General features: G+C 32.5%; 1 protein-coding gene across 11 annotated transcripts in view; it reads left to right on the plus strand.

The window, feature by feature from the left end:
* Positions 1-14473, plus strand: part of PPIP5K2 (diphosphoinositol pentakisphosphate kinase 2) — a 77265-nt gene that overhangs the window by 43743 nt on the left and 19049 nt on the right. For 5 of the 11 annotated variants that reach the window (XM_025387753.1, XM_025387755.1, XM_025387759.1 and 2 more), the window contains exons 20-25: positions 2897-3024; positions 3600-3714; positions 7380-7487; positions 7577-7693; positions 9898-10065; positions 13106-13279. In XM_025387753.1, the coding sequence (XP_025243538.1) occupies positions 2897-3024; positions 3600-3714; positions 7380-7487; positions 7577-7693; positions 9898-10065; positions 13106-13279 (810 nt within the window). Of the gene's footprint in view, positions 1-2896; positions 3025-3599; positions 3715-6586; positions 6632-7379; positions 7488-7576; positions 7694-9897; positions 10066-13105; positions 13280-14473 lie in introns of all 11 variants that reach the window. The other 6 variants (XM_025387758.1, XM_025387761.1, XM_025387762.1 and 3 more) reach the window with 3 other exon arrangements.

Raw genomic sequence — 14473 nt, forward strand, 5'->3', positions numbered from 1 at the left:
ATACCAGAAGAAGCACCAAAGATTAGTATGTCACGAAGGAGTTGAGTCATCATTTGTATCTATCAAAGTAATTCTTCGCTCAGCTGTTCTCAGTCTGTTACGGTAATTCTCTTTGGTGCAATTAGGTTAGATTTTCATGACGGTCTGAGAATTTATTTGAAGACAACTCTAAAATTATTTTTCTTGGAAAAGTTATTTTTGAAATCGTTTGACTCTTCAGATAAAATTATGCCCAAGTTTACATAAATCAGTTCTATTTTTGGTAAATTCATACTTTTAAAACAAGAAGGTCTTTTTATATGCTTCCCTGGTGTCCTGACATTGTTTTATAAATTGAGGAGAGGACAACTTTGGGTTTATCTCCGTAACTTTTTCGTATGACAATCTTTATTGTTAACAGAAACTTTGGGTTATTTTTATTTTCAGATCGTTGAATCAGTTCAATAAATATTACCTTGCTTTGTTACTTTAGACCTCGTAAATACAAAAACTGTGGACAGAAGGCAGGTATTTTCAATCACCAAAAAAAAAACTAGCAATTATAAACATATTTGCAAGAATTTATAATGAAAATGTGGTTTGTAGGAAAAAAATAAAATTTCACGTACATAGTTCTCAAGCAAATAATATTTCAAGCTTCAAGATTTGACTCAGTCAAATAATACAAAGTTTTAACTTGTTTGGAATAATTTAATGCAGACTAACAGGGTATGACTATGAAAGAGAAATGTATATACATATATTCTGGTGTACTTCAAAATGATACTATGCCTTAAAAAATCAGTTTCTACTCTTACATTGATTGTTTAATTTTTACGTCTATGCTATGTGAATTCTGTAATTCCAATCATATCTAGGCTTACATGATGTGTATGGTCTGTTTTAGTTATTTTAACAGTTAAACTAGTTTTGATAGGTGTTTATGCTACAATAGAATCAAATTTTCACTTTTTAACCAGGCTTAATCCTCAGAAAATTGGGGCCCTGGTTTAAAAATGATGCTTTATAACTCTGATGGTATGGTGGTAAATAAAAACATTTAGAGACCACATTTGATATTAAAATTCTCTTAATTGAGATGACACATATTAATTGAAGTTTAAAGATGTTTTCTTTGGTTATCTGTAGATTATGAAATGCAGACAGTTCTTTATAGTAGCATTTCCCAAAGATAGTTCAATGACATTCTCAATGAAATCATTATAGAAAGCCTTCAAGTCGCTTTAGCTGGTATTTTAATCAGTTCTATTTGTGGCACAGATATTGTAACTACATATAAGAATTTGCATATCTAAAAATTATTTGGTCCTAGTTGATAGAGGCAGATGAGCAAAATATGTCACTGTTTTGAAGAGAGAGATTTCTTGATTATAAAAGTAATATATCTTTGTAATAAAACTAGAAAATACAAATAGAGCAAAAAAATTACTACAACATTACCAAAAAAAGAAAAACATATCAATGTTTTGGAATATTTTTAAAGGCCTCTTTCCTTAAATTCATTTACATATAATTTTTTCCATAAATGCATATATATAGAAAATACATTCTTTATGAAAACTGAATCAGAAAAAGCATACTATTTTACAACCTAATTTTTTCCTTCATTTAGCATAAAGAACTTCTTTCCATGCCAATAAAGCTAATATGCATTATTATTCCCGATGGCTGAGTGGTGTGAATGTAAGAATAATTTATTTAATCAACTTGTATTTGGAAATCTAGACTTTTGAAATCTGTTTCACTCTCTTTACACGTCTTTCCATTCACTCAAGACCATTTCTGTAGCTCCAGAAATCTTTAATCAGTTTTTACCCAGACCAGCAGTGTGTGAAAATCCGTTTCCTCACACCTTGCTAATAACAAATTTTAAAAAAAGTACTTCCCTGATGATTTTGTAATTCCAACATTTTTCTTTCATTTACACGTAAATACACAGTTGCATATTCACTATATAGTCACCTACATTGGCAAGATTATTGAACCACCTTAGCTTTAGTTTAAGGTAAATCACCCCCAGGAAGTTGTTTTCATAGGTCTTTCATCTGTAATCAGTCAGCATTTTCTTTATTAGGCAGTTTTGAGATCTATTGTCTATACTGATGTTATTCCATGTGAATCTTTCTGGAGGTATCTGGTAGCAGAAAATAGCCTTTAAGTTGAGATATCCTAAAATGAACTTGGAGAGAGAAGGTATGTGTGTTTCTTCCCTCTTCCCTTTTCTCCCTCTCTTCCATTCTACCCCTACTTTTCTGCCTTCTTCCTTTCTCCTCTTCTACTGCTTTGAACTATAATTTTCATTGCAATTACTCAAAATTGCCATGTTTTCTGGACACTTCACATTGTGTTAATTCCTTACAAATCCAATTAACCCATAATAATTATGTCATTAAATTTGATAATTTCATGGAATCTTTGCTCACTACCAGTTAAAACTTTAAAAATATTTGCCAAAGGCTTTTGAAGAACGTGTTAGTCTTTTAAATCTTTGACATTTGGAAAAACAGAAATCTCAAGGTTTAATTTTTTTCATATATTTATTACATATTGTGCTTTAGTGTTTGTGTCCTTAATCCACCTTTCTTTTAGGGTTGTTTTTACATTTAAAACCTCTGATTTACTGAATACTAGTCATAAAAATTACATTCACCCATTCATTCTCCTCCTTCAGAAATTACTGGCTTTTGTTCAGTTCCACCACAAAATCCTTCCAATTATACTTAATAGTTTGAAAATCATACATTTGCAGTTGCAAAAAATGCAAACTTGGAGTTATCCAACGTTCAAAAAAGGCTTGATAAAATATTTGTCTCTCACTAGACTAATTTAGGAGTGTATTTTTTTAGAGTACTTTGTCATTATATCCTTTTTCTAATGTCAAGTATTTTTTGCTCAGGAATATGGTATAACTAAAGCTGAAAAACTGGAGATTGCCAAAGGCTACTGTACTCCTCTGGTTAGAAAAATTCGCTCAGACCTTCAGAGGACACAAGATGATGACACTGTAAATAAACTTCATCCTGTGTAAGAAACTGTACTGGTTATTTAAATCTCTAGGCATCTATTTCTGCATACTTCAAATTTAAATTACACTTTGATGATCCTATGAAGTCAGAAGTGTGTCACTGGCATACTGTGAAAATACTATTACCTAGATATTTGTATTAACTTCCAACCAAAGTTATTTTTGGCTCCAATTTAGAGAAAACTAAGGTAAGTGGGGAAAAGGGAATATAGGTCATCCTTCACATGGGATCATCAATGTGTACCCCATTTAGCAGCATTAATGTCTGTGATCATCTTTAGGTCTATAACCTCTATCATTGCTACTAAAAGAGATAAAATAACCTATTTACAGTGTACTTGACTAATATTAAGTCTATTCTTTGACTACTCTCAGAGGTCCTAGTTAGTTATAGTTGTGTCATGTTAGAAGAATATGTACTAACATAAATCCTCTATTGCGGTTGGAAGAATAATAGATTTTTATAATCTTTTACTTCTAGTGAAATTAAATTTAATTTTGGAAAATAATTTCAATATTTAGCGAGTTTTTGATTATGTGGTTATGTTTGAACACTGTCTGCTTTTAATTTTAGGTATTCTAGAGGTGTTCTTTCTCCTGAACGTCATGTTCGTACTAGATTATATTTTACTAGTGAAAGTCATGTACATTCTTTGCTGTCTATTCTTCGCTATGGTGCCTTATGCAATGTAAGTAGAATAAGTTACATCAGTCTAACAAATATATTTAATTTTGTAATTAAATCACTGACTGCTATTTTTACTGTGAAATTTTAGTATTTCATCCTTAAGTGTTACTACTTAATGTCGTCTTTCAGGGGACTACTATATACCAAGCATTTTGCTAGATGTTAGGGATAAAGATGTTCTCTTCAGAGAAGATACATTCAAGCAAACAATAATATAAATTATTTTAGGTGATTTTATAGACTGATGGCAGTAAAGAGAAGCCTGATGAATTTGAGTCATTTAGGGGTCAGAATTGATGGGACTTGGTGTTTGGTTAGACGTTGTGCCACTTACCTACTATTACGTACTATCTACTGTTATCTACTATTATGTAATGACATACCAAGACTTAGTGGCTTAAAACAACGGCAGTCATTTCATTTTTATCTCATACAGTTCAGAATGTTGACTAGGATCAGTTATGAAGTTTCACTTAGAGTCTCATGAGGTTGTGGTCAGACAGTGGCTGGGTCTCAATCTCAAGGGTTTTCTCTCATGTTTGGTGCTTCATGTTGGCTGTCTGCTGGGACCTCAGCTGCGGTTATCAACCAGAACGCCTACATCTGGCCTCTTCATGTGGCCTGCTTCCTCAAAATGTTGCACCTGAGTTCCAGGAGTGAGCTTCCTATGAGAGCAAGGTGCAAGTGCATGGCATTTTTATGACCTAACTTCTAAAACCATAGCATCACTTCTGCTGAGCTCTCTTGGTTGAGGCAATCACAGAGGTTCATCCAGGTTCAGAAGGAGAGGAAACAACCCACAGCACTAGATGGGCTGAGTGTCTCTGTCATATTGTACGAAGACTATGTAGAATTGAATGCGTATGTCGGCCATCTTTGGAAAACACAAAATCTGCTACGGTGATACCCATTTGCCACAGTAATTCATATTCTTCCTGCACACAAAACTCACTTAACTTCTCCCTCAGTGCCACCCACTCCATTCAGTGCCATGCTGTAATAGGGTAATACTACTTGAAGTCCAGAATCTCATCTAACTCAGTCATCTCTAAACTAGCCAAAAGATAAGAATGTTTCTTTATTTTTCTGTGCATATGAATATATGCACGTCTGTATAGAAAGTGATCTATAAAAGAAAATTCAATTTTGTTTTCTTATGTACTTTTAAAAGAAGGGCAGTGAAATATGTAATGATAATTTGGTATATATCTGTTTCCTAATCAATCTTATTACTGGTCCTTGAGAGTAATTATTATCATAGTTATCCTAAGGCTGTTTCAAAGTTCTATTCCAATTAAAATTCCAAACCCATATGTTATTTCTTCTGGTTTTTTGTTTCTTCTTTGTCCCACTAAAGAATAGCAAAGTGACATCCTTGCATAAGTATGTGGATTAGTGGGGAAAAAAAATGACCCTTAATTAGCAAGGCAAAAGCTTGTATAAACAGTAGTGTTGATGGAATTGTTTGTGAGGAGGAGAGATACATCTCTTACATGGTCCTTTTTGACATATATAGAGGGTATAAAGAACATGAATAATATAGGAACTGATAGAAAGCCTGTGGTTGGAGAATAGCAGTAAGTATTGGATAAAATGACAGCAGATGTGGTTGAAGAGCCAGTGCCTTGTATTCTAAGTGGATTGGGAAGCCATTGAAAGGTTTTAAGCAGGGAAGCGGGTGACTTTGGTTGTTGTGTGGACAGTAGATAGGTGAAAGTGGGTATGAGGAAACCAGTTAGGAAATTAGTACAGTGGTCCAAAAAGATGTCATTTAGACTAGGGTGGTGGCTGTGGATCTAGAGTTTGTTGGGCATATATTGAATTCAGGCTGCTTTTCTAAAACAAAAACTGAACAACTTCATTATTTTAAAAATCAGTGCTTCCAGGGGGAAAAATAATTACATGTATTTACTAAGGTGAAAATTGAAGTCTATACCAAAATGTTTTGTTTTCATTATCCCAACTCTTATTATCCTTATAAGAATCTGTAAGTAATATAATTAAAATCTTACTCCGTGTATTACCAGTTGTAATTTTTAATTATTCAGAATGGACTGGGTAAAATCTTTCTGTAGAATTATTTGTAAAGTTTGTTAAGGAACTAAGATTATAAACAAGATTTCAGGAATATGTGTAATGGGGCCTTAATTTAAAAAAACATTTTTGTGTCTTCTTACATATTAATTATGTTCTGGAAGTTACTACTAAATATTGCTTAATTTTATCTATTTATTAGAGAAGACCTAGCAAAATCTATAACTGCAACACTGAGTTAGACATTAGATGGTGTTCTTAATACTGGAGTATCACAAAATCACAAGATCAATGATCTCTTCACCTAATGAAAATTTTCAGTATTTAAACTCATCATTTGTGCTAACTTTACATTTAGTGAAGCTCAGTAATGCTAATTTATGTTTTCCCTTATCAATTTTGAAAAAAATACATCTTTTCACATATTACCTCCTAAACTTGCACACATGCATGTGCACACACACATACACATGGAATGTGTAACGTCTAAAATAGAAATAAAATACATGCTGAATTTTAAAAAACATACAGTCAATGTGTGGTCTTATAATTTGCTTTTAAAACAAGATACATTCTGTACTAAAGTTCTTAATATTGTATACTCTTAGTGTATACAAAAAGGAAATGTGCTTTTATATATTTGTAATGTAATTACATAGTATACAGCAAAGGAAATTTATCTGTGATGTACATATAATTTAAGTAGATCCTGTTAATTGTTGACTATAGACTTTGAGTAGTTTTGCCTTTTCAGATGTAATTTTCTACTTTGAATGCTTGTAGTACATGTTCTCTAAGATCCTTTTCAGTTCTGATGCTCTATGATTACATGTTTAAAGACCAATGATTCTCAGAATGAAGATGGAGGAATGGTGAAGGAGATGGTAAGATCAATAGAATTTGCATATGCCTCCTTCTGCTGATTTTTGAATATCACTTCAGTGTAATAGGGATATTTATTGATAGGCTTATATCGCATACATGAACTATATATGATGGTGGGAAAAAATAGCATTCCTGTTATAGGATAGTATTCTGTGGTTATGAAACATGATACTATACTAGGTACTTTGGAACTGAACAAAGTTAAAAACTGTCTCTTACCCTCAGAATTCAGTAGTGTTTGTCATATTTCAAGAAATTCTTTATTTTTCATTTTGTATAAGCAGTTTAAAAAAGGTTACTACTAGAACTTCTAATATAAGTTGAATATCTCTTATCTGAAATGCTTGAGACCAGAAGTTTTTTGGAATTTAGAATTGTTTTTGGATTTTGGAATATTTGCACTGGTTTAGCATGCTTAATTTGAAAACCCAAAATTCTCCAATGAGTATTTCCTTCAAGTGTCATGTCAGTGCTCAAAAAGTTTTGAATTTTGGAGCGTTTTGGATTTTGAATTTTCAAGTTAGGGACACTCAGACTTGTAGAGAGTTTAGACATATTTTACCAAAACAAGCTTAAATAAGTTAGTAAGATTTTTAAATGTAGTGGAATTATTTTTAAAAATTGTGCATATAGTAAGTATTCACTTTATGTGGTATCACTAGGATTAAACAAGCTACCATAGTGACAATAAAGTGACTTTCAAGTAACAGTTTGAGAAAATGCTTACCACATGTATCTTTTGTTCAGGAATCAAAGGATGAACAGTGGAAAAGAGCTATGGATTATTTAAATGTTGTCAATGAGCTCAACTACATGACTCAGATTGTTATCATGCTTTATGAGGATCCTAATAAGGTAAACAGAGCTCTTGATTTGTGTTTTACCAGACATAAATAAAGAGCTTAAAGTTTCTCATTTTGAAAATGTTCTTTCATATTTCTTAGGATCTTTCCTCAGAGGAACGCTTTCATGTTGAATTACACTTTAGTCCAGGAGCCAAAGGTTGTGAAGAAGACAAAAATTTACCATCTGGCTACGGATATAGACCAGCTTCCAGAGAGGTAACGAAGGTGGAACTCTCAGTGCTTAGTTACTGTGGTTCTAGATTTTCATGAGGTTTCTATAAGAGATTTTTATAATGTACTATAAATAATTCTTATTTCAACTACTAAGTAGGAAAATGGCTTAAATTTTTTAAAGTGTGATTTGTATAGACAACACTTTTATGCATATTGGAATACTTAGGAATTTTATATTTTGTTTAGATTGTTTGAATTTTAAGGCCGTGTTTAGAATGGATAACCTTAAACCTTTAATTCACTGAAATTGACTTTTTTGGACATGGTACATGTGATGTGCAGTCCAGTTTTGTTGTCTTTGCTCTATGAATAACTAAGCCCCAGTATCATAGATTCAAGAGTTCATCTTTTTTCTGCTGCCTATAGTACTACACATGATACTGCAGACATGTATTGTACGTGTATTTTGATTGGTTGGTTTCTGAACTTTTAGTCTTACTTGATTACTCTGTTTGTTTCTCTCTCTACCAGTACCACAGTCTTAATTATTATAGCTTTATAATAAATATTGATATTGAGTACAGAATTCCTCCAGCCTTGTTGTTCTTAAAGATTATATTGAATATTTCATGCATTTTCATATAAATTTTATAATCATTTTATAATATCCTGAAAAGACTCTTTGAGATTTTGGTTGAGATTACCATTACTCTGCAGATCAATTTGGAAAAAAAATGATACTTTTTCAGTATTGGGTCTTCTAGTCTAAGGACTTGGTATATTTCTGAATTTATTTAACTATATATTTTTTGATAAAATCATGATTTTTTTCATTAAACATAATAGCAAAAACCACAATTACTTTTGCACCAAATAATTGTCTTATACCATCTTTGTCAGATTAATTCCTAGTTCCTTTATAGTTTTTTATGCTATCATAAATTTATTTATGATAAATTTAAATTTCTTTTATGATTTATTTAAATTTCATTTTTTGTTGTCATATTAAATTTTAACTCAGTTTTGTATAAAAATTTTATAAGTAGCAAATGTATAACTTAATATATACTGTTATTCATTCTAATAATTTACCCTTAGAGTCATTTGGATTTTTTATGTATATGATCATAACATCATCTATGAATGATGAATAGATTTAGTGATAGTGGACATTCTTATCTTTGAGTGTTTTATTATTAACTGTAATGATCCCTTCAAGTTTTAGATATCCCTTATTTGATTTAAAAAGTACCTTTTTATTCTCTGTAACCCTTAATTTGATGAGGGTTTTTATGTACTCAGCTTATTTTCTTTTGGCCAATATTATGTTTAGGAGATTCAGCAGTGTAGTTGCATTTAGTTTTAGTTTGTCCATTCTTACTGCTTTGAAATATGTGTTTTACTGTATTACTGTGGCCTAATATATGCATTGTCTTTTTTTTTTTTTTTTTCTGACACAGAGTCTGGCTGTCTCCCAGGCTGGAGTGCAGTGGCACGATCTCCGGTCACTGCAAGCTCCGCCTCCTGGGTTCACGCCATTCTTCTGCCTCAGCCTCCCGAGTTGCTGGGACTACAGGCACAGCACGCCCGGCTAATTTTTTGTATTTTTAGTGGAAATGGGGTTTCACTGTGTTAGCCAGGATGGTCTCGATCTCCTGACCTCGTGATCTGCCCACCTCAGCCTCCCAAAGTGCTGGGATTACAGGCGTGAGCCACCGCTCCCGGCCTGGCACACGGTATACACTTAGTAAATGCTCAATGAGTCATTGAATGATAGTTACTTTTAATGCAGTTATCACATTTATTAGAAATATTTGGAATATATTTAAATAGTCTAAAATTTATAAATACAAATGCTGTTTAGTTCGTGCTTAGGATGATGAGACTCCTATATAACAAAGCTCATCTCTATTATTTCTTTCTGTCATTTATTATTATTGTTTGTTTATTCTTGCACTTGATGAAATGTAATTAAACACTTTGTCTTATGTGGTTTTTTTAATTGCCATTTTACTGTTTAATTTCTCCATAGAGTGTATGTATTTTTGAACTCAGAGACTCTGCCTTTTCCCTCATAGTACACAGCATAATACTCAGCTGTTAGAAGAGTTCAGTTAATGTTCATTCATCTGAGTAAACAAACTTGTATATGTATTTCAAGTACCTCTACCAGTGGTAGTTGAATCTGTTCATCAGAAGATATTTCTTAAATCTGAATAGAAGTGTTTTATATTCTTTGCTCACAGAATGAAGGCAGGAGACCTTTTAAAACTGATAATGATGATGAACCACATACTTCTAAAAGAGATGAGGTTGATCGAGCTGTGATATTGTTTAAACCAATGGTATCAGAGCCAATTCATATACACAGGAAGTCTCCACTTCCAAGATCTAGGAAGATGGCTACAAATGATGTAAGTATATGTATCAGAACACATTTTTCATAAAATAAACTAACTATATTTTAATAAAGCAGAAAAGAAAATACAGCTTTAATTGTGGAGCTTGAGAAACCAGCAAATTTTTAAATGTTATTTAATCTATTTTTAAAATAAATTACAAAAAACATAGAGGCAGTTCAACAATAGATTAGTTTTAGAATGTTGAGCTTTACATATAGTTTTCATAAAAAAGAATGAAAATATAAAATAAGCTGTTTCTAGGAACTTGAAAAATGAATGCTTTTTTTTGTCTTGTTATATTAGGAATATTTACATTAGGTTAATCTTCAATAAAGACATTTTTTTTAAAGCCTGATTTAATGGATCAAGAATAATTTTAGTTAAAAGTAGAGAGCAGGCCGGGCACAGTGGCTTACGCCTGTAATCCCAGCACTTTGTGAGGCCGAAGCAGGTGGATCACGAGGTCAGGAGATTGAGACCATCCTGGCTAACATGGTGAAACGCTGTCTCCACTAAATATACAAAAACTTAGCCTGGTGTGGTGGCGGCACCTGTAGTACCAGCTGCTCGGGAGGCTGAGGCAGGAGAATGATGTGAACCCAGGAGGTGGAGCTTGCAGTGAGCCGAGATCACGCCACTGCACTCCAGCCTGAGCAACAGAGCAAGACTCCAAGACTCCATCTCAAAAAAAAAAAAAAAAGTAGACAGCATTTGCTGGAGATGCTTTAGCAATAACTGATTCAAGTGATACTATAGGTAAAGAAATGAAATTCCAAATTGTTTGCCTAATTGCAAAGTCTATGTAGGAATTTGAATATTTGATAATATAATTGAAAATTTTACCTTTATATTAAGATCTATAAATAGGCTAAAATAATTATTATGCTCTCATAGGAAAACATTTAAATAATTAATAAAGTAACATTTAAGAGGAAAGTTGAACAGTTAGAATGAAGCTTGTTAAATAAAGCTTTAGCACTTGTATACATTTTTAATACTTTAAATAAGTTGTATTTGAGGTTATCTCTATTTTCCGCAGGATGATTCTCCCAACACTGATTGAGGTCAGTGCTTATAACTGTTTTCTAAATGCTCTAGTAAAAGTGTAAAGGAAGAGGGGCCTGGCATAGTGGCTCGTACCTGTAAACTCAGCACTACGGGAGGCCGAGGTGGCTGGATCACCTGAGGTCAGGAGTTCGAGAGCAGCCTGACCAACATGGTGAAACCCTGTCTCTACTAAAAATATAAAAATTAGCTGGGCGTGGTGGTGTGGGCCTGTAATCCCAACTATTCGGGAGGCTGAGACAGAAGAACCATTTGAACCTGTGAGGTGGAGGTTGCAGTGAGCCGAGATTGCCCCTGACTGCACTGCAGCCAGAGCGAGACTCTGTCTCAAAAAATAAATAAACAAACAAACATACATATATACACATATATATACATACATATATATATGTATGTGTAAAGGAAGAAATTAAGATATAACCATCAACTTTTAGAAAAAAAAATTATTTAAATATGCCAAGTCTGAAGAATTAGGTATAACATTTTTTAGCATTTGATAGGTGAGAATAAAAACAACAAAAAGAATTGTGCTCATTTCTACAGCCCCAAATTATGCAAATATATGTGTTTCATGATTCTCAAAGTTCAAAAGTATATGTGCTCCAGTTTGACAATTTTGTATAGGCAAAAATCTGTCCATAAAGTAGATCCTTATAACTTTATAATGGAAATTATATAGTCATTAAGGTTCCCTTGAATGTGATATTTTAATTACAAAAGAAGACGGTTATAAAGGAGGGTGTTTAACAATTATAGAATTTGGAATTATTTGTACTATTATAACTTAATGGAAAAAATGAAAAATCTGGGATTATGTTCAAGTATCCTTAGTTTCAGAAAATTTGGGACATAAGCTATGTTAATTAATATAACCTATACTACTATTTGTGTGAGTGCAGTGATTTTGATGTGTTATTGAATAAGCAATCTATAGTTAATCAAATTATTCAGAATTTCACCATTAAAGCCTCTCCTCTGCCCTCCAAAAAGCCTATATAACACTGAATACAGCAAAATGTATTGTAAATCTTCATTTTGCAACTTATCTATATTTATAAAACCTCTGACAAAAGCACTGTCCTCGTTAATCTTTAAAACGCAAAACACATTTATAAACCTTTTTCTCATAAATACTTAGTTGATTTCAAGAGATTATTTCTATGCCATGCTAAACTTTTACTTCCATAAGGTAAATTACTCAAGTAAAATCTTGAAGACTTTTTCCAGCGTCCATCATCTCCATGGATATCAGAAGTTTGTACTTCCAAAAGACACACAGAGAAAAAGACTGTTCTCTTCATTTTGTGCAAGTAGATTTTACTCTGTCCTCACTCTCTGAAACCTGAACATGCAAACATGTATAATGAGAATGTTTGCTGCATGTTTTGCCTACTAAATCTGTAAATAATCTCTGGAGGGGGCAAATAGATAGCTTGAAAGTATAAACAGGTGCAATTTGAGTCCATCTTATGATCTCTGAACTTTTTAAATATGTCAGGCAGACAGATTTAGTTTTCTAAGTTATGTATGTTGAAATCCCTTTGACCCTTTGCACAATTCTTTAGTGCCTTGGGTTGAAAAATTCACCCAAAATAGGACAAAATCTTTGAATATCTAAAATTAAGCAGAAAACCTTTATATTTTAAAAGTTGCTAAAAAAGAAACTTACTAAAATATTTCCAGTTTTAACAGGGAAGGGACAATTATGAAGCAGTATAAGTATTTTATGTCTTTTAATGTAATAAAATATTTCCATAATTGTTATCACATGCAATTAGATTTATTAGTCATTCCTATCAAATTCTCAAATAGTGAAATATTTGGCTCCCAAATTGCTGTTTAATAGTTTTTTTAAAAAATTAATAAGCAAATACAAACAAACTGTATTTTTTTTTCTTTCTGATCATTTGGCTCTGTTGTATCTAACTTTGCATGCTCTGCTTTTTTTTTTTTTTTTTTTTTTTTTTGCCCCCTTTCTCACTTCCAGGAAGAGAGCCCCCTGAGTGTGTCTAGCCCAGAGGGTACTGGTACCTGGCTGCATTATACCAGTGGTGTGGGTACTGGGCGTCGAAGACGCAGATCAGGGGAACAAATCACTTCTTCCCCTGTCTCCCCCAAATCATTGGCTTTCACATCCAGTATTTTTGGCTCATGGCAACAGGTTTTTAAACTTTACTTCATTAAACATTTTTCCTCCCTGCATTCAGAGCAACAAACAGCTGTCTTTGAGGACATCTAATCCCTTGTATTTCACATCAGAGTAAATCCTTCGGTTTTTTAGTTTTGAGTTCATTTAAAAATACTTATGATATCTGCCAATATTCGAGGGAAAGAAATCACTTCCATGGCATGTGTTTAGTATTTTTACTGAGAAGGTTCCAAATATCCAGGATTTTAAAAACAATCAATAAATGTTATTCTCCTGGAATTTTACCTTGTTAACAAAATTATTTAAAAATGAAAGAAATCTTTCTTTTTGACTTGTCTTTTAAAACTTTCAGAAACAAATTATGTAATTTGATTGTAAGAAAATGTATTAAGATTTTCTTCCATATTTGAAAAAATTAGATTCAATTTGGAATTTGCTGAGAATGTAAACATTTTTGAAAATACCAGAATTTATGTGGCCCAGTTTTAATTAGCAGAATATATCAAATATTGATAATTTTCTTCCTCATTCTATTATTTGGAAGTATCTAATTTAAGGAATACATATAGTCTGTTTTTCTTTGGACTGTATAATATTTTAATGTTCTCTTTAAGAGGGAACAATTGCATATGTGCCCATCAACAATATGTGTCAAAATAAAATGACTTCAGAAGGACTTTCCGTGATGACATTTGGAAGCTTAAAATATACATGATTTCTATTATGTTGGAAGGTCTACTGTCACACATGAGGTTTCTGATAATTTCAGCAATTTCCTTTTGGAAATATAATGCATTTGATTATAGGAAAAGGGATTATGGTATCCATTAAGGCTGTGAATATTTAAAGGTTACTCTGATAAAGCCCATGCATGGATCAATAATTGTATGGTGATCTCAAGAGTCTCTGTCTGCCCTTTCTTTTGTTTGTAGTTGTTTTTTCCCCCTTCAAATACAGGAGCTGTTTAAGAGTGGGCATTTGGCTTCTTTTAACAGTGAAATTATATCAATCTCTTAATTGCTTCTTTTCATCTGTCTTGTTTCATACATGATGTTTCATTCTGAATGCCTGCTTCGCACCACTTCATTGCAAGGACCTCATGAAATGGACTCCCTTCAAAAGGGGATCTTGCATGATCTTTCATGTTTTATGTATTTCTACTAATATTTATCATACAGCTTATTAACCTTTGTCTGTCTGGAACAG

Source organism: Theropithecus gelada, chromosome 6 (genome assembly GCF_003255815.1).
Source record: "Theropithecus gelada isolate Dixy chromosome 6, Tgel_1.0, whole genome shotgun sequence".
Classification (NCBI taxonomy): domain Eukaryota; kingdom Metazoa; phylum Chordata; class Mammalia; order Primates; family Cercopithecidae; genus Theropithecus; species Theropithecus gelada.